At 42.2% G+C, this 25,898-nt stretch overlaps 1 protein-coding gene across 1 annotated transcript; it reads right to left on the bottom strand.

The window, feature by feature from the left end:
• scamp2 (secretory carrier membrane protein 2) lies at positions 1–24,900 on the bottom strand. The gene is made up of 9 exons (XM_047380688.1): positions 24,740–24,900; positions 18,708–18,782; positions 17,949–18,035; positions 10,590–10,701; positions 10,063–10,191; positions 9,752–9,911; positions 7,506–7,607; positions 5,333–5,450; positions 1–1,388 (listed from the first exon to the last, which is right to left on the bottom strand). The coding sequence occupies exons 1-9, from the start codon at positions 24,794–24,796 to the stop codon at positions 1,239–1,241; spliced, it is 990 nt and encodes a 329-aa protein (XP_047236644.1). The 5' UTR covers positions 24,797–24,900; the 3' UTR covers positions 1–1,238.
• Positions 24,901–25,898: the final 998 nt, after the last annotated feature.

The following is a 25,898-nucleotide window of genomic DNA, read 5'->3' as shown; positions in this document are numbered from 1 at the left end:
TTTATGTGAGAGCAAAGCATTTTTATTAGATACAATTTGCATTGTTAAAATACAAAAGGCACTGAATTGTCTTTTTCTCAGAACAATCTATCCTGGTCAAACTAAATTAATTGATGATCAAATCTGGTATTTGCCATGTGCAAGAATGTTAGAAATCATCTGCAACTATTATTTAGAAAAACAATACTTACAAAAGTTACATCTCAGATGCTTTGAAACACTACATAGAATAACACACACATGGTTTTTAGTATGGGAAATGTGAGAAATGTCCAGCGGTGTGGAAATAATCAGGGAACTTTGTTTGCTACAAATTACTGGAATTCTTTAAACTTTGAGATATTTTCTCCTTTTTTCATTATTTAAACAATTCCATTCACAGCAACAAAGTTAATGAAACCAAAAGAACATGGGTTGGATCAGACTGTCTGCTTTTTAATGAATGACTTAGAATGGACTGTATGAGCTGCTGTCAGTGTAATTAGGAACATTTTATAGATTTCCATATTCCAGTAAAAGTTGTTTCAAAAAGCAGTTAAATGATGCATGAAAATCAAGAATTATCACAATTAGGACTCAAGGAAATTTGCCCTAAAGAAAAAAAAAATCCTGTTAGAGTCTCTGGAACTACACTAAGGACCTGTTAATTCTGCTTTCTACAAGTGTGAAATGTTCATAATTAGTGCAGATGTATTTCTGTAAAACCACCACAAAGCAGCACATGTTCCTTTAATGAATACCTCACTACCAATTTGAAATCAATCTGTACAATAAAGACAACAAAACAAGCCTTATTTTCTAAGATTCTGCAGATTTTACCAAACTGAAATAATCGGCCCAGAATGAAATGCTTCTGAGACTGAACACAAGTTAATCAATGACAAACAAAAATTTTGTCTCATATATTCAGGATCCACCTGCAGAGTGGAGAAACAATCATTCTGCACCCACGTGGAATGGACCTGTCACACATACACTTAAGAGCATGGTCAGAAAGGCCTTGAAACAACATATACAAAGCAGAGGCATGCTGAATTGGACGATAATCTTCATTTGCGTCTTCCACCTCAGTTTGCACTAGATGTGCGACTTCCCCCACCCAGCTGCTTTGTCACACAGATCTGGAAGTTGTCACTCAGCTGCAGGCGCTCCAGGTGCAAACCAGAAGCTACAATGGGGGAAAGGGGGGACTTAAACACGCATTGATGAGGGAGGAGCTTATTTTAGCTCATCTGCCTTTAGTTGTTTCTTTGGTAGGCTCCCTGGGCAGCAGCAGAAGCTGCTCCAGAAGCTGCTGTTTGGAAACCGTTACTGGTGACAATGCCCTGGGAGAACTCCTGCTGGGCTTTCTGGAAACTGGCCCCGGTGCGGCGGTACAAGCTGTGGACCTGAGGAGGAAACAAAATAGGGAGAAATGGTTCACCTTAACTGGAAGTATTGAGGAATCGGAACACGTGCCCTAGGTTAACAATATTAGTTACTTAGCAACACAACACAAACCTGCATCGAATCAGCACCTATAGACAGAATAGATGGATTTACACTGAGATAAAATTACACACAGGCAGACTATTTACTAAATAGGTAACAGTTCTGAAGGCATTTTGCTGCCCTGGATTTTATTTAGATGCATCAAAGTAAAGAGGGCTGAACAAAACAAAATGACACTTTTCAGTTTGACAACTAAGTGTTTGTGTCGTTCAAGTTCTAGATTATGTCCTGCTTTGTGCTTATCACATAAAATCACAATAAAACACAAACGTTTGTGGTTGTAACTTGACAAAATGTAAAAAAGCTAAAGCATAAAGAATACTTTTGCAAGGCACTGTATATTAATTTGCAATCACTTGGATTTGAACTGAACTGTGTGTAATCGAGTGAGCTGTAACTGAACTGCTTTGATTAACCCAGACACAATGTTTCCATATCTGAATTGCTCCAGTTTATCTCTTCTGTAAAGCATCCAGAGGCCACTGATGTAAGTGCAACATAAATAAATGGAATCAAATGTAGATATGGGTTTGCTGGAGCAGATCCCACTGGTGTCAACGCAACCCGGACCCTGAAGTGGACCAGAGAACCGTACCCTTGTACGGCTACAACTGCCGGTTTCGACATCGTTTATTGAGAGCAGCTCACTTGCAGCATGACTGAGCGCCGTTCCCAGCGTACCATACGATGTGACGTAACAGCAGCGCATTTGAGTAGAAGAAGCAGAGGAAAAACAAAGTGAGAACATAAATTTGAAGACAAAAGAGTTTGAAAATATCTCGGGGGGCTACGTGGAGTAGTGAAGATGTGCAGGCGCACAAGTACATTTCGACTAGTGATGTTCTTTCCCTCTTCGGTCTCTCTTACTTGTATTTTCTTCAAACCACAAGCGATTGGTCAATATGTGCGTCGTCGCCTCTGTCTGCACTAGCAGAGAGGTGGAAGGTTGGCAGTTATACAGGTCCTTCTCAAAATATTAGCATATTGTGATAAAGTTAATTATTTTCCATAATGTCATGATGAAAATTTAATATTCATATATTTTAGATTCATTGCACACTAACTGAAATATTTCAGGTCTTTTATTGTCTTAATACGGATGATTTTGGCATACAGCTCATGAAAACCCAAAATTCCTATCTCACAAAATTAGCATATCATTAAAAGGGTCTCTAAACGAGCTATGAACCTAATCATCTGAATCAACGAGTTAACTCTAAACACCTGCAAAAGATTCCTGAGGCCTTTAAAACTCCCAGCCTGGTTCATCACTCAAAACCCCAATCATGGGTAAGACTGCCGACCTGACTGCTGTCCAGAAGGCCACTATTGACACCCTCAAGCAAGAGGGTAAGACACAGAAAGACATTTCTGAACGAATAGGCTGTTCCCAGAGTGCTGTATCAAGGCACCTCAGTGGGAAGTCTGTGGGAAGGAAAAAGTGTGGCAGAAAACGCTGCACAACGAGAAGAGGTGACCGGACCCTGAGGAAGATTGTGGAGAAGGGCCGATTCCAGACCTTGGGGGACCTGCGGAAGCAGTGGACTGAGTCTGGAGTAGAAACATCCAGAGCCACCGTGCACAGGCGTGTGCAGGAAATGGGCTACAGGTGCCGCATTCCCCAGGTCAAGCCACTTTTGAACCAGAAACAGCGGCAGAAGCGCCTGACCTGGGCTACAGAGAAGCAGCACTGGACTGTTGCTCAGTGGTCCAAAGTACTTTTTTCGGATGAAAGCAAATTCTGCACGTCATTCGGAAATCAAGGTGCCAGAGTCTGGAGGAAGACTGGGGAGAAGGAAATGCCAAAATGCCAGAAGTCCAGTGTCAAGTACCCACAGTCAGTGATGGTCTGGGGTGCCGTGTCAGCTGCTGGTGTTGGTCCACTGTGTTTTATCAAGGGCAGGGTCAATGCAGCTAGCTATCAGGAGATTTTGGAGCACTTCATGCTTCCATCTGCTGAAAAGCTTTATGGAGATGAAGATTTCATTTTTCAGCACGACCTGGCACCTGCTCACAGTGCCAAAACCACTGGTAAATGGTTTACTGACCATGGTATCACTGTGCTCAATTGGCCTGCCAACTCTCCTGACCTGAACCCCATAGAGAATCTGTGGGATATTGTGAAGAGAACGTTGAGAGACTCAAGACCCAACACTCTGGATGAGCTAAAGGCCGCTATCGAAGCATCCTGGGCCTCCATAAGACCTCAGCAGTACCACAGGCTGATTGCCTCCATGCCACGCCGCATTGAAGCAGTCATTTCTGCAAAAGGATTCCCGACCAAGTATTGAGTGCATAACTGTACATGATTATTTGAAGGTTGACGTTTTTTGTATTAAAAACACTTTTCTTTTATTGGTCGGATGAAATATGCTAATTTTGTGAGATAGGAATTTTGGGTTTTCATGAGCTGTATGCCAAAATCATCCGTATTAAGACAATAAAAGACCTGAAATATTTCAGTTAGTGTGCAATGAATCTAAAATATATGAATGTTAAATTTTCATCATGACATTATGGAAAATAATGAACTTTATCACAATATGCTAATATTTTGAGAAGGACCTGTATACATTGGCTGACTATTTGGCAGTGGGTGTGGCCAGCACCGCAACACAATGAGCAAGGCTGCCATTACTTCTAGATTTATGGTTAGGGAGAGTACATGTGTCTATGTATCAGAACATCAGCACATTTCTCAGCTTTAATTTGAGCCAGATTTTAAAAACAGTGGTTAAGAAATGAGGAGCGCTACCGCTGTTTTTGTGACACGCTCATCAGAGCTGCAAGGTTTGGTTGACATGACTCAATGCATAGCAATGACGCATGTATGTGCACATCACTATCTATAGCAGTTAAAAGGTGACGTCCAATCTGGTAATATATATTAATGGTTTGAATACATACTAATTGTTGTTCTTAATAGTTCTGAACCTAATTTGACCTCATTTCCAAATTCCTCAAAATAAACCTCAAACAGATATCCACACTGAACTGTGATATCACTGCATCATTTTTATTTGTCCGCTTTCCCTTTTATTTGTATATAGTTCATTAGTTTCCTTTATTCTTTCATGTTTGTTTGGTAGGTTTAGTTAATGTTTACTAGCCTGTTTAGATAGTTATTGATGGACACGTGTTTAACTTGGAGTTGAATTGTTCTGCTAATAAATTTGTATACAGTACTATGAACATGTTTTATACAGGTGGGATGACATGAAGAGACAGAAGGATGTGAGAAAGCCTTCATCTACACAAGATCTGTGGTTAGTTCTCCAAGATGTTTGGACCAACCTACCAGCCGAGTTCCTTCAAAAACTGTGAAGTCTACCTAGAAGAAATGATGCTGTTTTGAAGGCAAATGGTTGTCCCTTCGATTTTTGAAAGCATTCTTTATTTACAGCATTTTTTCACACCTGCCTAAAACTTTTGCACAGTAATGTATTTTGGAGAGAGGTTGTTGTGAATTTATTCCATGTTTGTAGAGTTTCCTGTTCGGTAATGCCAGTGCTCGACTCACTCATCTATTATTCTAACACCAGCGCCATATTGGGCTGGTATTCACAGGACAATACTAAAACTATTTAAAACCTTAAACATATTATTGAACAACACATGACATAGGATTTTTTTTTTCCACCTGTCTTGATGTTGGTGAACAACAGAAAGAAATTTAATGATCTAAAATGAAGAAAACTATTAGAAAAAAGGGTATCAATTCCTACAGCAAACTAAATTTTCATTTTAAGATCATCACACAAATGAATACAGAGAACTAAAGCCTTGAAAACCTTTAGAATATTCCTTAAATGTTAAAACATAACTGTCTAAACGGTCTTACCATCTTCAGCAAGATGACTGACATAACGGCACAAATTGTGAAGAGGCAGGCCACGATGATCATGATGCCTCCCACCGCCTTGTTGTTTGAAATGGCAGAAATGGCAGAAATCCAGCCGCTGGAGTCAAACAAACAAACAGTGGGTTTGCAATAGCATCAACCGCTAGACTTTAACACAGGAATTCACAAGCAGTACGCTTTCTAAGCACACGTTTTCTGTTAGGTTGCATTCATGCATTAAAGAAATACGCTGTGACGACCTTTAAAATGTACTCAAAGTGGCGTAAACACTGCTGGCTGTAATAAAATGTATCAGACAAACACAAAAACAGAATCTACATGTAGAAAGACTGACAGCCATCATTAAAGAGACTTAGGATAAGAAAGTCTGGAAGAAGTTGGCAGAACCAAGGGAACGAGCTTGTAAGGTGGTTTTCATGGCTGTGCTCCGGATTTTTTGATATATTTATTAACAAGGTAATAAATTTAAAAAAATTACTTTATAAAAACATCATTTAAGAAAGTATGAACACAATTTTCACTTAAAATTAAATTTTGGCTCAGTTTACCTGCGGTTTTAAGCTAAAATAAAAATCCAATTGAAGCTTCCAGAATAAGAAAAGTGAACACACAAAGAAAAGGACTCGGCAGGAACCAGCAGGAACTTACAGGGTTACCAGCGGACACAGAGGTTGAAGAAAGAAAAGACTCTGTCAGAAAACATGGAAGAACAAAGACAAGAAGGTGAGGAAGATGGGAGTAGGAGACAATAAGGGGGGAGAATTCAGTGAAGGCCAAGGACTTTATTTAGTCAGTAAGGCTTTAAAATATATTTAATGCATCGGATAAACACACATTATTTGATTTGATACTTTTGACTTATATAACTGTGTGAAACAGTAAAATTTTACACGCCTGTCTTCTGAACATTTGGGATATTTTCTTAAAATGCACACAAAACAAAAACAATTTGTAGATAACTTACTTCTTTATAAAACTGGCCGATGTAGAGCGAAAGAAAACGAAAGAATCTTGACTGATCAGAATATGCTTATTTATTTTAGTGATTCATACAAAAAGTGAAACTAATGTAATATAGGTTCACTATACACAGAGTAACACATTTAAAGCCTTTAATTTTTAAACCTCTTTTAATTTTGATGATTAAGGTTTCCAGCTAATGAAAGCCGTTCTTTAATAGAGAAATGTCAGCCCTGATGAAAAGTGTGTCCATGTCCTGTAGTACACATACACTCAATACTTGGTTGGGGCTCCTTTTGCATTAATAACTGCATGAGTGCAGCACTGATGGAGCCAATCAGCATGCAGCTCTGCTGAGGTGTGACATCCCCTCAGGTGGTTTACTAGTGACTTTCAGCTCACACTGTTTAATGAATCTATATTACATACAAGCTTGAATGAAGTTACTGAAACATATTAACCTTTTAATTATATGATAATTTATTAGGATTCACCAGTCCTAATCGCCGAGCAATAAACTCATTGTTGGAGAGGTGTTTCTGAGTGTTTATTAAACATGTTCTTCCAACAGATATCTGCTTCTGAATAAAAGAATCTTTCCTTTTAACACACCAATAAAGGCCACAAGCAACACGGGTTGATTCTCCATGATGCAGCAGAAACTCCAAGTGTGTATGGGCATGCTAGGCCGGTAGGTTTGGTGCTTGATCAACCAAAATGGACCCATTACTTTATTTATCATAGATACGGGTCCCAGAATAAAGTTCACTACCACAAAAAGCTTTTGTCTGTGGAATCTTGTCTAGTCCAAAGAAATGTGCTCTTAGACCAGCATTTTTGGCTGTAGTGGGTTCAAAGCGAACTTTACTTTGGTGCACAGTGCATTTCTCATCTATAGAGGGTTATTAATAGTTTATTGCATATACATGGCTCTCTCACAGCACGACACCTTCAGTTTTATTTGTCACTTCAAAATCTTTCAGCATTATTAAACATCTCATGAGATCTCATTCCATGAACGTTGTGTTTGCAGAGCTAATCTAGCAATGTAAATATACACTTCATGCCTGAATGTGATCCTCTTACAGCTGCCATGAATACAGAAAATACAATCTGACGATATTTGTGGTTAGAGACAACCATCGCAGCAACCTTCTAGTTTTTCTGGTTTCTCATAAATCATGCTGCTCACCTGTTGCCCCAGTAGGGGATGCCCACAGCCTGGATGATGACGATTACAACATGGCAGAAAAACATGAAGAAGAAGAAGAAGAAGTTGAAGGAGCTGTCATTCCTAAACAACGAGAAGAAAAGAAAATGCTTTTAAATCTTACGAGTCCTTCACATTTACAGAACAATTTAAGACTGCATCATGTTAGGCACTGCCATTTGTGGACTCGTTCATTGTGGAAAATAAAGCACATTTTGTCAAATGTCATTATATACAGGTCCTTCTCAAAATATTAGCATATTGTGATAAAGTTCATTATTTTCCATAATGTAATGATGAAAATTTAACATTCATATATTTTAGATTCATTGCACACTAACTGAAATATTTCAGGTCTTTTATTATCTTAATACGGATGATTTTGGCATACAGCTCATGAAAACCCAAAATTCATATCTCACAAAATTAGCATATTTCATCCGACCAATAAAAGAAAAGTGTTTTTAATACAAACAACGTCAACCTTCAAATAATCATGTACAGTTATGCACTCAATACTTGGTCGGGAATCCTTTGGCAGAAATGACTGCTTCAATGCGGCGTGGCATGGAGGCAATCAGCCTGTGGCACTGCTGAGGTCTTATGGAGGCCCAGGATGCTTCAATAGCGGCCTTTAGCTCATCCAGAGTGTTGGGTCTTGAGTCTCTCAACGTTCTCTTCACAATATCCCACAGATTCTCTATGGGGTTCAGGTCAGGAGAGTTGGCAGGCCAATTGAGCACAGTGATACCATGGTCAGTAAACCATTTACCAGTGGTTTTGGCACTGTGAGCAGGTGCCAGGTCGTGCTGAAAAATGAAATCTTCATCTCCATAAAGCCTTTCAGCAGATGGAAGCATGAAGTGCTCCAAAATCTCCTGATAGCTAGCTGCATTAACCCTGCCCTTGATAAAACACAGTGGACCAACACCAGCAGCTGACACGGCACCCCAGACCATCACTGATTGTGGGTACTTGACACTGGACTTCTGGCATTTTGGCATTTCCTTCTCCCCAGTCTTCCTCCAGACTCTGGCACCTTGATTTCTGAATGACATGCAGAATTTGCTTTCATCCGAAAAAAGTACTTTGGACCACTGAGCAACAGTCCAGTGCTGCTTCTCTGTAGCCCAGGTCAGGCGCTTCTGCCGCTGTTTCTGGTTCAAAAGTGGCTTGACCTGGGGAATGCGGCACCTGTAGCCCATTTCCTGCACACGCCTGTGCACGGTGGTTCTGGATGTTTCTACTCCAGACTCAGTCCACTGCTTCCGCAGGTCCCCCAAGGTCTGGAATCGGCCCTTCTCCACAATCTTCCTCAGGGTCCGGTCACCTCTTCTCGTTGTGCAGCGTTTTCTGCCACACTTTTTCCTTCCCACAGACTTCCCACTGAGGTGCCTTGATACAGCACTCTGGGAACAGCCTATTCGTTCAGAAATGTCTTTCTGTGTCTTACCCTCTTGCTTGAGGGTGTCAATAGTGGCCTTCTGGACAGCAGTCAGGTCGGCAGTCTTACCCATGATTGGGGTTTTGAGTGATGAACCAGGCTGGGAGTTTTAAAGGCCTCAGGAATCTTTTGCAGGTGTTTAGAGTTAACTCGTTGATTCAGATGATTAGGTTCATAGCTCGTTTAGAGACCCTTTTAATGATATGCTAATTTTGTGAGATAGGAATTTTGGGTTTTCATGAGCTGTATGCCAAAATCATCCGTATTAAGACAATAAAAGACCTGAAATATTTCTGTTAGTGTGCAATGAATCTAAAATATATGAATGTTACATTTTCATCATGACATTATGGAAAATAATGAACTTTATCACAATATGCTAATATTTTGAGAAGGACCTGTAAATTGGATCTGTCTTGTAAAGTGCCTTGAGATGATACGTTGTGAATCAGTGCTATATAAATAAACTGAGCACTGTAAAGTACAATATAAAGTAGCCAGTGTACAGCCTCCTGTCCCCTCAAAATAACTCAACACACAGCCATTAATGTCTAAACCGCTGGCAACAAAAGTGAGTACACCCCGAATGAAAATGTCCAAATTGTGTCCAAGTAGCCATGGTGTCATGTGACTCATTACAAGTTTAAAATGTTGCCACCTGTTGGTGAACCCAGTGTTATACAATGTTTTTCTGAAATTCAACAGACTGCGTATGCGCAGGATTATTACTATAAATATAATATAGTAATGGGGCTTTAGTAGACACTTTTTTAGAAGAACTTACCTAAAGGCCTTGTAGACTGGCCGGTACCAACAGAGGAAGGAGCAGGGAGTAAACAGAATGAACCAGAGAATGGAGAGGCCGAAGTCAACGCCATGAATTGCCCAGGTGATGAATTGAGCTAGGCACGCCAGCAGGTTGAGGAACAGAGTCACACAGTTGACTGAAGGAAACAGGCAGCAAAGTCATCTCCATGCATAGCAAGTACTGAACACATACAGGACTTAATGCATTTAGTAGCTTAGGAGCATCAAAACAGCGTGAGATTACCTCACACTGGTAATGATGCAATCAGACAAATGTAATGCACTTACACATCCAGTGGTAGTACATCATTTTGCAGACTCTATGGTACTCTGCAGGAATTTCCTCTGAGAAGTCTTGATAAAAACATGGTTTGATGGGGAAGAACTTGGGAAGTGGAGGCCAGTTGTTCTCTCTACCTGTTGGGACAAAAGGTAACGCCATTCTGCTGATATTCGACACAATCAATTTAGTATGAATATTTTAAAGACCAGAGGGTGCAAACTAAGAATTGCTAAATGTCTCCCTGAAACTAAAGAAGAATCCTAGTCATTCGGCTTCGGACTTGGAACAGGTGTATTATTTAGTGCTACATCACTCAGGTCTGAGCGGGGATTTTAGATGAGTACATGACACCTCTCAGAGCTGCTGATGTGAATTATGAGAGCATTTTTTCATATCCAGAGAGTGAATATGTATGTTATCACAACATCCTCTTTGCAGCAAAATGTAGACACTGCACAATGTCTTCCTGTCTCAGTAAGTCATGCTGCTTGCGATGCTGTTGTGGGAAAGGTTGGGTTTCGTCTTTAATGACCTGTGGGTCCTCGGCTCTGCAGCTCCTGCTCCCTGCGGTCCAGTTCGGCAGCTTTCCTCTCCAGCTCCTCCTGCTGCCGCAGCAGGTTGGCCTGAGCTGCAGCAGCAGACGCCTGGAAGAAATAAAGAAATAAATCAAACAAACAAAGAGAAACACTTGACTCAACAAACATGTTAGAGGCACAGGAATGGATCTTGGTGATAACTGAGGGTTTTGGGCTTCTGTGTGGAAATTCACATCAACTCTGCAAACGCTGCAAAGCAACAACGTGAAACTGATCAACTTCCCATTCATCTCTGTGTAGTGATTCAGAACCAGAATCATATTAGTCAGAGGTAACGAACTGTGAAATGAAAAAAAAATGTACATATGAAGAACACTGAAGTATCTGTAGTCAGCATAACGGCATACCTGAACATTTAGACCCATATTAGTGTTAGCACACATTTCCAGCACCTTGGAAAAGTGTTCACACGCCTTGACTTTTTTCAAATATTTTGTCATGTTTAAAACAGAAGGAAAATTATTTCATTTATGTATTTATTACCAACAAAAATCTGAATAGTGTGGCGTGCATTTCTATTCAAACGTTCCCCAGATTTAATTTCTATTACCCCCTTTTCTGTAGCAGGTCTTTTTATTTGCACGTTTACAGACATTTCTGCCCGTTCTTTTTTACAAAATAGCTCAAGCTTAGTCAGATTGGATGGAGAGGATCTGTGAACAACACCTTTAAAGTTTCCACAGATTCTCAGTTGGATATAAGTCATTCATGACTTTTCTCTGACCTAAACCAGTCAATCTTGACTCTGGCTGTACGGGTATCATTGTTGTCCTGCTAGAGGTTAACCTCTACTCCAGTCTCAAGCCTTTTGAGGCCTCTGACAGGTTTTCTTCCAGGATTATCCTGTATTTAGTTCCATCCATGTTCTCATAAACTGTGATCAGCTTCCCAGCTGCCCCTGCTGAAGAAAAGCATTCCCACAGCATGATGCCATCAACCGTGGTGGTTTATGCCCTGTATGGAAGCTCGAATGGGCCAAATTTACGCGACGCTATGTGCACACAGTTCAGGCATGCACTTCAAGCCCATCGCTACAACAACTAACCACCCGCCCCCCAGAAAACCTGCTCTTTACCTGTTTAAATCATACACTATTTTAGGGCTGCAGCGAACAATTACAGGTCCTTCTCAAAAAATTAGCATATTGTGATAAAGTTCATTATTTTCTATAATGTAATAATGAAAATTTAATATTCATATATTTTAGATTCATTGCACACTAACTGAAATATTTCAGGTCTTTTATTGTCTTAATACGGATGATTTTGGCATACAGCTCATGAAAACCCAAAATTCCTATCTCACAAAATTAGCATATCATTAAAAGGGTCTCTAAACGAGCTATGAACCTAATCATCTGAATCAACGAGTTAACTCTAAACACCTGCAAAAGATTCCTGAGGCCTTTAAAACTCCCAGCCTGGTTCATCACTCAAAACCCCAATCATGGGTAAGACTGCCGACCTGACTGCTGTCCAGAAGGCCACTATTGACACCCTCAAGCAAGAGGGTAAGACACAGAAAGACATTTCTGAACGAATAGGCTGTTCCCAGAGTGCTGTATCAAGGCACCTCAGTGGGAAGTCTGTGGGAAGGAAAAAGTGTGGCAGAAAACGCTGCACAACGAGAAGAGGTGACCGGACCCTGAGGAAGATTGTGGAGAAGGGCTGATTCCAGACCTTGGTGGACCTGCGGAAGCAGTGGACTGAGTCTGGAGTAGAAACATCCAGAGCCACCGTGCACAGGCGTGTGCAGGAAATGGGCTACAGGTGCCGCATTCCCCAGACCTGGGCTACAGAGAAGCAGCACTGGACTGTTGCTCAGTGGTCCAAAGTACTTTTTTCGGATGAAAGCAAATTCTGCATGTCATTCGGAAATCAAGGTGCCAGAGTCTGGAGGAAGACTGGGGAGAAGGAAATGCCAAAATGCCAAAAGTCCAGTGTCAAGTACCCACAGTCAGTGATGGTCTGGGGTGCCGTGTCAGCTGCTGGTGTTGGTCCACTGTGTTTTATCAAGGGCAGGGTCAATGCAGCTAGCTATCAGGAGATTTTGGAGCACTTCATGCTTCCATCTGCTGAAAAGCTTTATGGAGATGAAGATTTCATTTTTCAGCACGACCTGGCACCTGCTCACAGTGCCAAAACCACTGGTAAATGGTTTACTGACCATGGTATCACTGTGCTCAATTGGCCTGCCAACTCTCCTGACCTGAACCCCATAGAGAATCTGTGGGATATTGTGAAGAGAACGTTGAGAGACTCAAGACCCAACACTCTGGATGAGCTAAAGGCCGCTATCGAAGCATCCTGGGCCTCCATAAGACCTCAGCAGTGCCACAGGCTGATTGCCTCCATGCCACGCCGCATTGAAGCAGTCATTTCTGCCAAAGGATTCCCGACCAAGTATTGAGTGCATAACTGTACATGATTATTTGAAGGTTGACGTTTTTTGTATTAAAAACACTTTTCTTTTATTGGTCGGATGAAATATGCTAATTTTGTGAGATATGAATTTTGGGTTTTCATGAGCTGTATGCCAAAATCATCCGTATTAAGACAATAAAAGACCTGAAATATTTCAGTTAGTGTGCAGTGAATCTAAAATATATGAATGTTAAATTTTAATCATTACATTATAGAAAATAATGAACTTTATCACAACATGCTAATTTTTTGAGAAGGACCTGTATTTTATTCATGGAGTACTCCATGGATTATTCTGATTTACAGAGTAATTGGATAAGAAATTGGCAGATTCTGCTGAGTTCCCATTTAACTACTTAAACTTATTTTCTAAGTAATAGAAATACATAAAAGAAAATGCAAAAAAAAAACCAAATTGTTCAATTAGTTTTAACAAAAACAAAAATCATTATTGTTCGTTCGTTCGTCGTCTTCCGCTTATCCAGGACCGGGTCGCGGGGGCAGCAGACTCAGCAGAGACGCCCAGACGTCCCTCTCTCCAGACACCTCCTCCAGCTCCTCCAGGGGGAGCCCAAGGCGTTCCCAGGCCAGCCGAGAGACATAGTCCCTCCAGCGTGTCCTGGGCCGTCCCCTGGGCCTCCTCCCGGTGGGACGTGCCTGGAACACCTCCCGAGGAAGGCGTCCAGGAGGCATCCGGTATAGATGCCCGAGCCACCTCAACTGGCTCCTCTCGATGTGGAGGAGCAGCGGCTCTACTCCGAGCTCCTCCCGGATGGCCGAGCTCCTCACCCTATTTCTAAGGGAGTGCCCGGCCACCCTATGGAGGAAGCTCATTTCAGCCGCTTGTATCCGTGATCTCGTTCTTTCGGTCATGACCCAAAGTTCATGGCCATAGGTGAGGGTAGGAACGTAGACCGACCAATAAATTGAGAGCTTTGCTTTTCGGCTCAGCTCTCTCTTCACCACAATGGACCGGCACAGCGCCCCCATTACTGTGGCAGCCGCACCGCTCCATTCTTCCCTCACTCGTGAACAAGACCCCGAGATACTTAAACTCCTCCATTTGAGGCAGGAACTCCCCTCCAACCTGAAGAGGACAAGCCACCCTTTTCCGGTCGAGTACCATGGCCTCGGACTTGGAGGAGCTGATCCTCATCCCAGCTGCTTCACACTCGGCTGCGAACCGCCACAGCGCATGCTGTAGGTCTTGGCTAGAGGGGGCCAGCAGGACCACGTCATCCGCAAAAAGAAGAGACGAAATCCACTGGTCCCCAAACCAGACCCCCTCCGGCCCTTGGCCGTCACCTTAACGTGGTGGAGGGGTTTGAGTGCTCAAATGATCCTAGAGGCTATGTTCTCTGGGGCCTAAATGCCCCTGGTAGGGTCTCCCATGGCAAACAGGCTCTAGGTGACGGGTCTGACAAAGAATGGTTCAAGAACCCCTCATGAAGAACAAAATATCGAGGCACGTGATGTCGGCCGGTACGGCGGAGCCGGGGTCCCACCCTGGAGCCAGGCCTGGGGTCGGGACTCGTCGGAGAGCGCCTGGTGGCCGGGTTGCTCCTCGCGGGACCCGGACGAGAGACGCGAGGCCATCCCCCAGTGGGCCCACCACCTGCAGGGGGAACCGTGAGGGACCGGTGCAAAGAGGATTGGGTGGCGGACGAGGTGGAGACCTCAGCGGCCCGATCCCCGGATGCTTAGGCTGGCTCTAGGGACGTGGAATGTCACCTCGCTGGGGGGGAAGGAGCCTGAGCTTGTGCGGGAGGTCGAGAGATATCAACTAGAAATAGTCGGGCTCGCCTCCACGCATAGCGTGGGCTCTGGAACCCATCTCCTTGAGAGGGGTTGAACTCTCTTCTACTCTGGAGTGGCCCACGGGGAGAGGCGGCGGGCTGGTGTGGGTTTGCTTGTTGCCCCCCAGCTCAGCCGTCTCGTGTTGGGGTTTACCCCAGTGGATGAGAGGGCCGTATCCCTGCGCCTTCAGGTTGGGGAGAGGTCTCTGACTATCATTTCAGCCTACGGGCCGAGTGGTAGTGCAGAGTACCCTGCCTTCTTGGCGTCCCTGTCGGGGGTGCTGGATAGTGCCCCTCCCGGGGACTCCATTATTCTGCTGGGGGACTTCAACGCCCACGTGGGGAACGACAGTGACACCTGGAGAGGCGTGATCGGGAGGAATGGCCTCCCCGATCTGAATCCGCGCGGTGTTTTGTTATTGGACTTCTGTGCTAGTCACGGATTGTCCATAACGAACACCATGTTCAAACATAAGGGTGTCCATCAGTGGACTTGGCACCAGGACACCCTAGGCAGGAGGTCAATGATCGACTTTGTTGTCGTATCATCAGACCTTCGGCCGCATGTTTTGGACACTCGGGTGAAGAGAGGGGCTGAGCTGTCCACTGATCATCACCTGGTGGTGAGTTGGATCCGCTGGAGGAGGAGGAGAAAGCCAGACAGACTTGGCAGGCCCAAGCGCATAGTGAGGGTCTGCTGGGAACGCCTGGCGGAGCCCTCGGCCAGGGATGTATTCAACTCCCACCTCCGGGAGAGCTTCGACCAGATCCCGGGGGATGTTGGAGACATAGAGTCCGAGTGGACCATGTTCTCTGCATCTATTGTCGATGCTGCTGCCCATAGCTGCGGCCGTAAGGTCTGCGGTGCCTGTCGTGGCGGCAATCCCAGAACCCGGTGGTGGACACCGGCAGTAAGGGATGCTGTTAAGCTGAAGAAGGAGTCCTATCGGCTGTGGTTGGCTTGTGGGACTCCTGAGGCGGCTGACGGGTACCGTGAGGCCAAGCGTGCTGCGGCCCGGGCTGTGGCAGAGGCAAAAACTCGGGCCTGGGAAGAGTTCGGTGAGGCCATGGAGAAGGACTACCGGTTGGCCTCGAAGCGATTCTGGCAAACCGTCCGGCGCCTCAGGAGGGGGAAGCAGTACTTCGCCAACACTGTTTATAGTGGGGGCGGGAGACTGCTGACCTCGACTGAGGACATTATCGGGCGGTGGAAGGAGTACTTCGAGGATCTCCTCAATCCTGCCATCACGCATTCCTTGGTGGAAACAGAGGCTGGGGACTCGGGGTTGGACTCTTTCATCACCCAGGCTGAAGTCACCGAGGTGGTTAAAAAGCTCCGCGGTGGCAAGGCTTCGGGGGTGGATGAGATCCGCCCTGAGTACCTCAAGTGTCTGGATGTTGTAGGGCTGTCATGGTTGACACGCCTCTTCAACATTGCGTGGCGGTCGGGGACAGTGCCTCTGGACTGGCAGACTGGGGTGGTGGTCCCCCTTTATAAGAAGGGGGACCGGAGGGTGTGTTCCAACTACAGGGGGATCACACTCCTCAGCCTCCCTGGTAAGGCCTACGCCAGGGTATTGGAGAGGAGAGTCCGACCGATAGTCGAACCTCGGCTTCAGGAGGAACAGTGTGGTTTTCGTCCCGGCCGTGGAACACTGGACCAGCTCTATACCCTCTACAGGGTGCTCGAGGGTTCATGGGAGTTTGCCCAACCGGTTCACATGTGTTTTGTGGACCTGGAGAAGGCATTCTACTGTGTCCCTCGTGATGCCCTGTGGGGGGTGCTCCAGGAGTATGGAATCGGGGGCCCTTTATTAGGGGCCATCCGGTCCCTGTACGAGCGGAGCAGGAGTTTGGTCTGCATTGCCGGCACTAAGTCGGACCTGTTCCCAGTGCATGTTGGACTCCGGCAGGGCTGCCCTTTGTCGCCGGTCCTGTTCATAACTTTTATGGACAGGATTTCTAGACATACATAAAAGAAAATGCAAAAAAAAAAACAAATTGTTCAATTAGTTTAAAAAAAAACAAAAATCATTATTGTATTGCCTAAAATGTAATAACATAGCATGTCTTTAGTGTAAACTTGAACATTTGTAGCAAAGAATGCATCTGCATCAACATGTCAACAAACAAGAAAGTTGTCATTTTGCATTCTGGATTTTTAAAGAGACCAAAAAGCATAATATATTCTGCTTGTAGAATATATTGTTGTAGCGTAATTAAGTGCTAAGTTACGCTCTTCTTATTTGTAGTGCAAAAATAGACAAGAAATTTAAAAAAGGTGCTTAATAGGAAGTATTTTCCAGAATTGGAAGTAGGTGGATCTAAAACTATGCCACTTAAAGAGTTCTGGACAGAGCATATTTACAGATAAAGAAAGTTATCTTTCTTTATCTGTAAAATGAATGTATTTTAGTAGAGTTATGGCTTAATTACTGCTCGGAGTTGGTTGTACTTTCAGGAAATGGCATGTTCTGGATTCTGTATCCTCCAGTTAACAATTATTTAAGTACTAATTGACGATTAATGATTAATTGTTTCAGCCACACTATTTTGTGTTGATCTATAACATAAAACTCTAACAAAGTACACTTTAAATGAGTGATTATAAAGTGAGAAAATGTTCAAGGGGTTTGAATACTATTGCAAAAATGCATACTACTGACTACATCCAATCTATGATTTGCCAGAAAAGGGACAAACGGAGCTCACCAGAAGCATTATTTAACACATTTATGGCCCTCTGCTAGCCAGCTGTCCTCCTGGATCGTATGAAATGCTCAGTCACAGCTACCTACGACATATTGAGTGAAGCTTCAAATGAACATTTCTCAGGTTTAACAGTGTAAGCCGCAGACTTGGACGCTGATCCATGGAGAATGTTGCAGGTTATCATAGTCACTGTTATACACTATACTAATACCTCTTCTCTCCACACCAGCTGTACAAAACAATTAGTGTTCATAAAATGTAGCTGACACATGAATAGGAAGAGGACTGAGGGAAGTAAGCCACCTCGAGCTACTGACATTTCCCCCTTTAGCACCAAGCTGACCAGGAGAGCAAGTGTTCTTACCTGTGGACTGGGTTCTGTAGAAGGCTGCAACACAGCCGGCTGGTAGGGAGAGGTGGAGGCTGGGGTGGTGTGAGTGGCAGGATAATCCTGACACAAAATCAGAAGAAAAAAAAATAGTTAATGCAAAGAGAAAACTAAAACTGTACAACCAAGGAAGCACGTAAAAAAAAGTAAGAAAATGAAGGCAAACATAAGGAGCTAAAAGATGAACAAAAACTTTCAGATAATCGGGAGAAGAACCAAAAGGAAAAAACAAGGCCCATTTTACAAATCTGGATACTGAATGATAAGAATGAGGGAAACATGAAGCCAAGAACATTAAGACAACTAAGAAACAGAATATTGAACAAAAAAATCTGAACAATCGGAAATGTGAAACAGATCAACTCAATTGAGTGGCAAAAGGCTGGGATGATGTGTAAAAAAAATATTTAATATAAAACATTTATCAAGACAAGACATAAATGATTAAAAATGAGTTCTGTGTCTCTTGAAAACATAGGATCATTTTAGATTTTAAGGAAAAGTGGCACTATATGTCAGACCTTTTCCACAAAAGTATCGTTAAATGCTGAAATCATTTTTCTGCAGTAAACTACGAAGAGAAAACAGAAAATTACATTAATCCTCACAGCCAACATCATATCATCTGCCTGATTTGTATTCATATTCATTTACATTTAATCTTTAGGGAACAGCTTTTTAAAAACGGAAGAAACCAATGATAATAAACTAAGTCAAGAGTGTTTGATGTCTTACGTTGGACTGGGGAAAGGGGTTGTACTGGTCAACTGGTTCAATGCTGGAGTTTGTCACCTGGGTGACAGAGGGATCCTGAGAAACAAGGAAAGAGGTGTAAACTACAGAAAACTGATCACTTTGGCTGTGCCATAACCAAACAGCGACTAGACTTCTACAACAGACTTTATTGGCACAAGAGTAAAACAAAACTGTGGGTAGAGTCATTTGACCTATATAAAAACAACCCCTGGACATGTCTCTGTGCTTAAAGACACCAGAATAAGTTCACTATTTCAATCTTTGACCAGGTCATAAAGGAAGTCAGAGCAACCTCCTGCTATTGTAGCATTAACCTGTGAAGACTCAGATCAATCATTACCTTTGGAAGACTAATGGTAATCATTACATGGCTTTTGTTCAACCTCCAACTTGTTTCAGTGTTAGCCAGACATAAAACCAGCTGGCACCTCATCGGAGCTCAAGCAATAAACAAGAAAACACAGAAAGAAAGACAAATACATGGGTTGGACAATGAAACTGAAACACCTGGTTTTAGACCACAATAATTTATTAGTATGGTGTAGGGCCTCCTTTTGCGGCCAATACAGCGTCAATTTGTCTTGGGAATGACATATACAATACCTGCACAGTGGTCAGAGGGATTTTAAGCCATTCTTCTTGCAGGATAGTGGCCAGGTCACTACGTGATACTGGTGGAGGAAAACGTTTCCTGACTCGCTCCTCCAAAACACCCCAAAGTGGCTCAATAATATTTAGATTTGGTGACTGTGCAGGCCATGGGAGATGTTCAACTTCACTTTCATGTTCATCAAACCAATCTTTCACCAGTCTTGCTGTGTGTATTGGTGCATTGTCATCCTGATACACGGCACCGCCTTCAGGATACAATGTTTGAACCATTGGATGCACATGGTCCTCAAGAATGGTTCGGTAGTCCATGGCAGTGACGCGCCCATCTAGCACAAGTATTGGGCCAAGGGAATGCCATGATATGGCAGCCCAAACCATCACTGATCCACCCCCATGCTTCACTCTGGGCATGCAACAGTCTGGGTGGTACGCTTCTTTGGGGCTTCTCCACACCGTAACTCTCCCGGATGTGGGGAAAACAGTAAAGATGGACTCATCAGAGAACAATGCATGTTTCACATTGTCCACAGCCCAAGATTTGCACTCCTTGCACCATTGAAACCAACGTTTGGCATTGGCATGAGTGACCAAAGGTTTGGCTATAGCAGCCCGGCCGTGTATATTGACCCTGTGGAGCTCCTGATGGACAGTTCTGGTGGAAACAGGAGAGTTGAGGTGCACATTTAATTCTGCCGTGATTTGGGCAGCCGTGGTTTTATGTTTTTTGGATACAATCCGGGTTAGCACCCGAACATCCCTTTCAGACAGCTTCCTCTTGCATCCACAGTTAATCCTGTTGGATGTGGTTCGTTCTTCTTGGTGGTATGCTGACATTACCCTGGATACCGTGGCTCTTGATACATCACAAAGACTTGCTGTCTTGGTCACAGATGCGCCAGCAAGACGTGCACCAACAATTTGTCCTCTTTTGAACTCTGGTATGTCACCCATAATGTTGTGTGCATTTCAATATTTTGAGCAAAACTGTGCTCTTACCCTGCTAATTGAACCTTCACACTCTGCTCTTACTGGTGCAATGTGCAATCAATGAAGACTGGCTACCAGGCTGGTCCAATTTAGCCATGAAACCTCCCACACTAAAATGACAGCTGTTTCAGTTTCATTGTCCAACCCCTGTAATTATATCAGCCACTGATAGTCAGAACGGTGCAAGTTTGGAACATTTAGTGGACAACTTTGCTTTAATTCGGCACAATTTCTGCATTTAACAGCAAACCTCTGTAGTGTATAACAACAGACTGGGATATTCCATCTGAAGGTTTTTGCTACCGTGTTTTTTAGAATTGTGAAATGTAGGTTTTTTAGATCAGTTAGAGAGATGCATCCTGTTCACTTTCAGCAGATCATACTGTATGTTTACAACATGCTGCTTTCTGGGTTTGAACTGAACTGAATGAAAATCTGGATTATGGGATCTGACCGATAGAAATTAGGTGAGATGTACCTTCACTTTAAATCATCAGAGAAATACGCTGAACATTTACATTTATGAAGCATTAAAATTAGAAGGAAATGCAGGTCCAAGTATAGAGATTAAGGTCCTGATTCAGTATGACCCAGGTACTGGTATCAAGGTTTGACGTGGTTCTGTCCAACTATTTAAAGTCGTTTTAATGAGCTACCACAGAAAGTGCTGGATTGACCAATTTTCTCCAGCTGAAGGCAGAAAAGAATAACAGCACTGTCCTGTCCCCACATGCTGCTGAAAACTGCTGCTCAGCTGGCTGAAACAGGGCTACAACAATTTCCCCCGCTTACAATGCAGACATATTTTGCTGTTTGGAAATATTTCCAGTAACAAAAATCGCCATGGTGTGGAAACTACAAGCAGTGCCACCAACCACTAAATCTGCATCTCACAACTTACAATCAGCATGCCTGTTAGGCAGTAGACTGCAGGCTAGGTACCCAAGCAGATGGATGGACCGGCCAATACCAGTTAGTTAGACTCCCGGTGTTACAGAGAGCAGAACAACAAGAAGGAATCAAAAGTTTTGCAATAAGCGCTTGAAAACTACTACGAACTTTAGTGGGTGTGTATTCTACATTTTGCTTAAGTCTATGTATCAAAAATCTACATAACAATAAATACATGTTATAGATGGTATTATAAGCATGTCATAAAACAACTAATTTCACAGCCGTGCAAACAATACTTAGATTTTCTGTTTTAAATAACAACAATTCAGTCATTTTATGGAACTCTGGTATTTTTATTCAAGATAAACATACTGTTTTAATCTCATAGCGTTCCATGCATGGTTCTGACCTAATTCGTATGACCCTTTTGGCAGTGACCCTGTGACCTCTGGCTTCCTGAATTGGGGAGTTTCAATTGTTTCATGTTCCCATTAACCTCTCACACATGACGGTTAGTCTTAGCTTTGGAGAAAAAAAATATCTAGTTTGAAACAAATTCTAAAAAGAAAAGCATGTTAAAATGACTGCATACATCCAGTCCTGTTATGAAAGTTTTAAAAGGAGATCAGTGTTACATTTTATGATATCCATAAAGTGGGAGGTGGCTGTGATGTCAGCAGTGGCCTGTGTTTGTTAGATGGGTGGAGAAGTAGCTGAATAAACAGCCAGGTGCAGTAAGGTGTAGGTCAGACTATTACAATACCAGCATATTTTTGTCCTTTTAGCATTAAAATTTTAGCTAAAAAAATCCACATTTCTACAACTCAAAGCTGAGCCTATGCTGTGTTTCACCATCACTGATCTGCAGCGCTGTACGGTTACAGTACGACACATAAGGACCAATGTAAATAATTAAAATATTCTACTGTAGTTCAGAAATGGGAACAGCCACACCTTGAATATTAGCAATAATCGAAGCCACTACTGGTTCCTGGTGCATGGATGTTTACGCCAGGATGTCCGTTTTACATATTTAAACATCAGAATCGTCAATAAAGTTGCAGACTTTGCCGTTATTTTGTTCTGACATGTCCCAGCTTAGTCTCTATGTAAAGAGGATTCCTAGTTGCTTTCATTTTCTGCTTCCTTATTGTTTCCGTCTGAGCGTTGCAGCCAAACAACACGAGCCATCCCACAGTTTCTTTTTACCCAACAGGATATGCTTTGTGCTTTTACATGTGACAATAATAATGTACCATCTGCTTTAATCCTATTGGTTCTATTGATTACTGCTCTTAGATGCTGCATTTACACAAAAACATTTCATATTTCATTACTCAATCTTGTTTTTATTCTTATCGTCTGTAATTTAAATATTTGCTTTATAATTTAAAGAAGGCTGAAACAATTAATCAGATTAATCATGACTGATCAATTACTGAAATAATCGTCAACTAATTTAGTAATCGAATAATCGTTAACTAGACAATACAAACATGCCATTTGCTGAAAGAACAACCCACTCAGAGCAGTAATTAGGCCAAAATGATACAAAAAATACATACATTTTGCATTTAATCTGAAAAACCTTCTTCGTCTGTAAATATGCTCTATCCAAAAGCCCTCAAGTAGCACAGTTTATTATCAATAGTATTATGAAGAACCTTTTGCTATCTGATTATTAAGCGATTAATCGAACAGAATAGTTGTATTGTTAGTTGCAGTTGATGTACATAATGCTTTAAACCTTTACCTTATGTGGGTTGCTCTACTTTATGCTACTGTGACAACATAATTCCTGGATTAATAAATTATTCATCTATTCTAGTCTACGCTAGGCTGATTTTACATACAAACCCTGGCCCACAAACAATAGGTACACCCTTAAAAAAAAAACAACATTGCATTTCTTAATGATATATGGTCAGGTTTTGCCAAAGTTATCTCTGCATGACGTGCCAAGTGGGAGATGAGGTGGTCCCTGGGAATGTTTGCAGGTGTGTCAGGAGCAGCAGACTGTGAGCTCATGTTTAAAGTCACATGGCAAGTGAGTGACGTGGTGGGTTGTCTTATGATTTACAGATACATTTTCAGAGAGGAGGAATGAATAAAAAAAATTAATGAAGGAAATGCATGATTATTCCAATGTATACATGACACCATATGTTCCTCTTCTGATTTTGAACTGAACCTTAAAGTGCAGAATCAGAGATGGGGTCGATGTGTTTAAAGATCAACAGTGCTTTGAGTTCTTAGTTTTGTTGCATACATGCAGAGAAAACCAAACCAAAAAATCTCATTCTTATACAATTCACCTACCGATGACCAATCACAGAAGATCTAGTAATAACTGGCCTATTCTGATGCCTGGACGATTAATTGGTGCATCTCTGAATCCTTGTCAGTGTTTATTTTCAATATCACTCTATCAATGTCAAGTGGGAAGAAGCTGGTTGGTAAATATAGTCAGTGAGATTTGTGTAATGAGCATGGTGTGTGATTTTAAACCACAGTATCATGTAAGCATGGAAACCCCTTATTGCCCTCTGGGAAAAAAACTATAACCAAAATATCTATGAAGTGAAATGCATGAAAAGCAACTGCAGCAAACTTTTTCACTGGTCTTCTAATTAGTGCAGAATGTAAAATGTGCATCATCCCCTAGAACACATATATAATAGTTTGGTGATTTCCAAGATGTCAGGACTAAGCCTGCTTCCCTGGTTAATAATTTATGTTGCATGTTGCTGGCAATCTAAACGTTGTGGAGTTCTAATACTCAATCACCAGCTCCTCAATGATAAGTAAGCAATGAAAGAACTCTGAGATCAACTTCACATTGTTATTAAAAGGTCATATTAAAAACGAAAGGAGTTATTAGACTTGTTTCCTGTCATAAATATACTTTTCTACAAAGGAACCTATTCATTTTTTTACACTGACTGATTTATTGACCTACTTCTGATCAATGGATAATAATACAGATAAGTACAGCTGGATAGCTTAGCGTCAATCCGTTAAATTTTATTAAAATACATTGACATTAAAATGTTTGTGGGTAGTGAATAAACCTGCATGTAATATTCTGTTCGCTAGAAACTCGCCTCAAAGAGCAACTTAATGCGCATTATCGGTTTGGCTGACAATTGCGAATTTGAAACTGAAAAAATCTGTAAATCGTGCTGAAGTTACAAATATTAATATCATTTATTCTAAAACTGAACAGTAATAGTGACAATACATTTTAAAATAGATTGACACATTTTTGGTAGGCTACAGTTTAACTTCCTGAAAATCAACACTCAGGATGAACCGCCTTCTTGGGCAGCATCCAGCGTTGATTGGCTAAAAAACTGTCAATCCTCTAATGTTAGCCAATGTCTTTCCAGAAGCGGGAACTGCATCCCTCCCCTAACCCACCCAACGCGTTTCCTGGCGTGCTACAGGCACCTTTTTAACGAAAGAGCTGTTTTCAACCATAACCGACAGTACTTCATCTAATCAAACTGAACACTTACATTGAAGGGGTTAATGTTGCTGGGCTCTGCGAACGGGTTGGTATCAAAATCCGACATTTTGAAAGAACGACGAGGCGTTTATCCCCTGAAAAAAGTAAACAACAAACTCTTGTCTGTCCTTTCAGAATCTGCCTGTCCTACCCACTTCCTCCAATGAACTTGAGTGCGCAGGCGCACTGAGATTTCGAGCTATTGACGTGTCCAGCGTCATGTCACACTTAAACTAAAATACTCTTTTAAGAAACACAAATACATGCAAAAGGTCAATAGTTTTTTTATTGTGCATATTATTTATTCAATTAGTATATATATATTTTTAAAGAAATAAAGGATATTTGTGTATCTTTGTTATTGTACACTGAAAGAAACAGTGCCCTGAGCTTATTATGATTATTTATTATAGATTTCTTAATATATAGTTATAGTAAACCCAAACAAACGGATGTAACAACAAATAATTTAAAAAGGTAAACTAATGACAAACTTAAGTCAAATAATACAGACTAATAATTTTGGCCACCATGTGTCAGTAGAAGTCTTGGCACTGTGGAGGGGAGAACAAATCATCACACTCTCTGATCAGGACTCATTAGTACTTTTGTTGTTTTAGTGAGTTGAACGAACCGGTTCTTCTTATCCCAAGCATTTCATTGCATTGTTGACTGTGTGTTAACCGGGATAGATAAATAAAACAAAACAATATATGATTGGGACAATTGTGGATCAGGTGGTAGGAGTCTGTCCTGTAACCAGTTGGTTGCTGGTGCGAACGTCCGCTCAATCCATCTCAGTCAATGTGTCTTTGGGCAAGACATTTCACCTGCTTTGCCTGATGGTGGTCAGTGGGCCTGGTGGTGCCGATTGTATGGCAGCCTCACTTCTGCCAGTCTGCCCCAAGGCAGCTGTGGCTACCACTGTCAGTGTATAAATGGATGGATGACTGATTGTAGAGTAAAGCGCTTAGGAGTCCTTGGACTAAATAAAGCGCTACACATGTACAGGCTATTCACCATTTACCATACATAGATACAAATCAGACTTAAAGGGGACCTAATATCTCTTTGCCATTACCCTACTTGAATATAGCATGGAATGGGATGACTATCTGACCATCACACTTGCTAACATGCTTTCATCAAATCTATCTCTCTTGAGGCAC

The sequence above is a fragment of the Girardinichthys multiradiatus genome, chromosome 2 (assembly GCF_021462225.1).
Source record: "Girardinichthys multiradiatus isolate DD_20200921_A chromosome 2, DD_fGirMul_XY1, whole genome shotgun sequence".
NCBI lineage: Eukaryota > Metazoa > Chordata > Actinopteri > Cyprinodontiformes > Goodeidae > Girardinichthys > Girardinichthys multiradiatus.
Note: the sequence above shows the minus strand (reverse complement) of the source record. Positions and strands in the feature narration are given on the sequence as shown.

Coding starts and splice junctions, on each gene's coding strand:
- scamp2 (XM_047380688.1), bottom strand. CDS start 24,796: ATGTCGGATTTTGATACCAACCCGTTCGCAGAGCCCAGCAACATTAAC. Junction 10,702..17,948: donor CTACAGAACCCAGTCCACAG/GTAAGAACACTT, acceptor TATTTCTTCCAG/GCGTCTGCTGCTGCAGCTCA. Junction 9,912..10,062: donor GATGTACTACCACTGGATGT/GTAAGTGCATTA, acceptor TGTTTCCTTCAG/TCAACTGTGTGACTCTGTTC.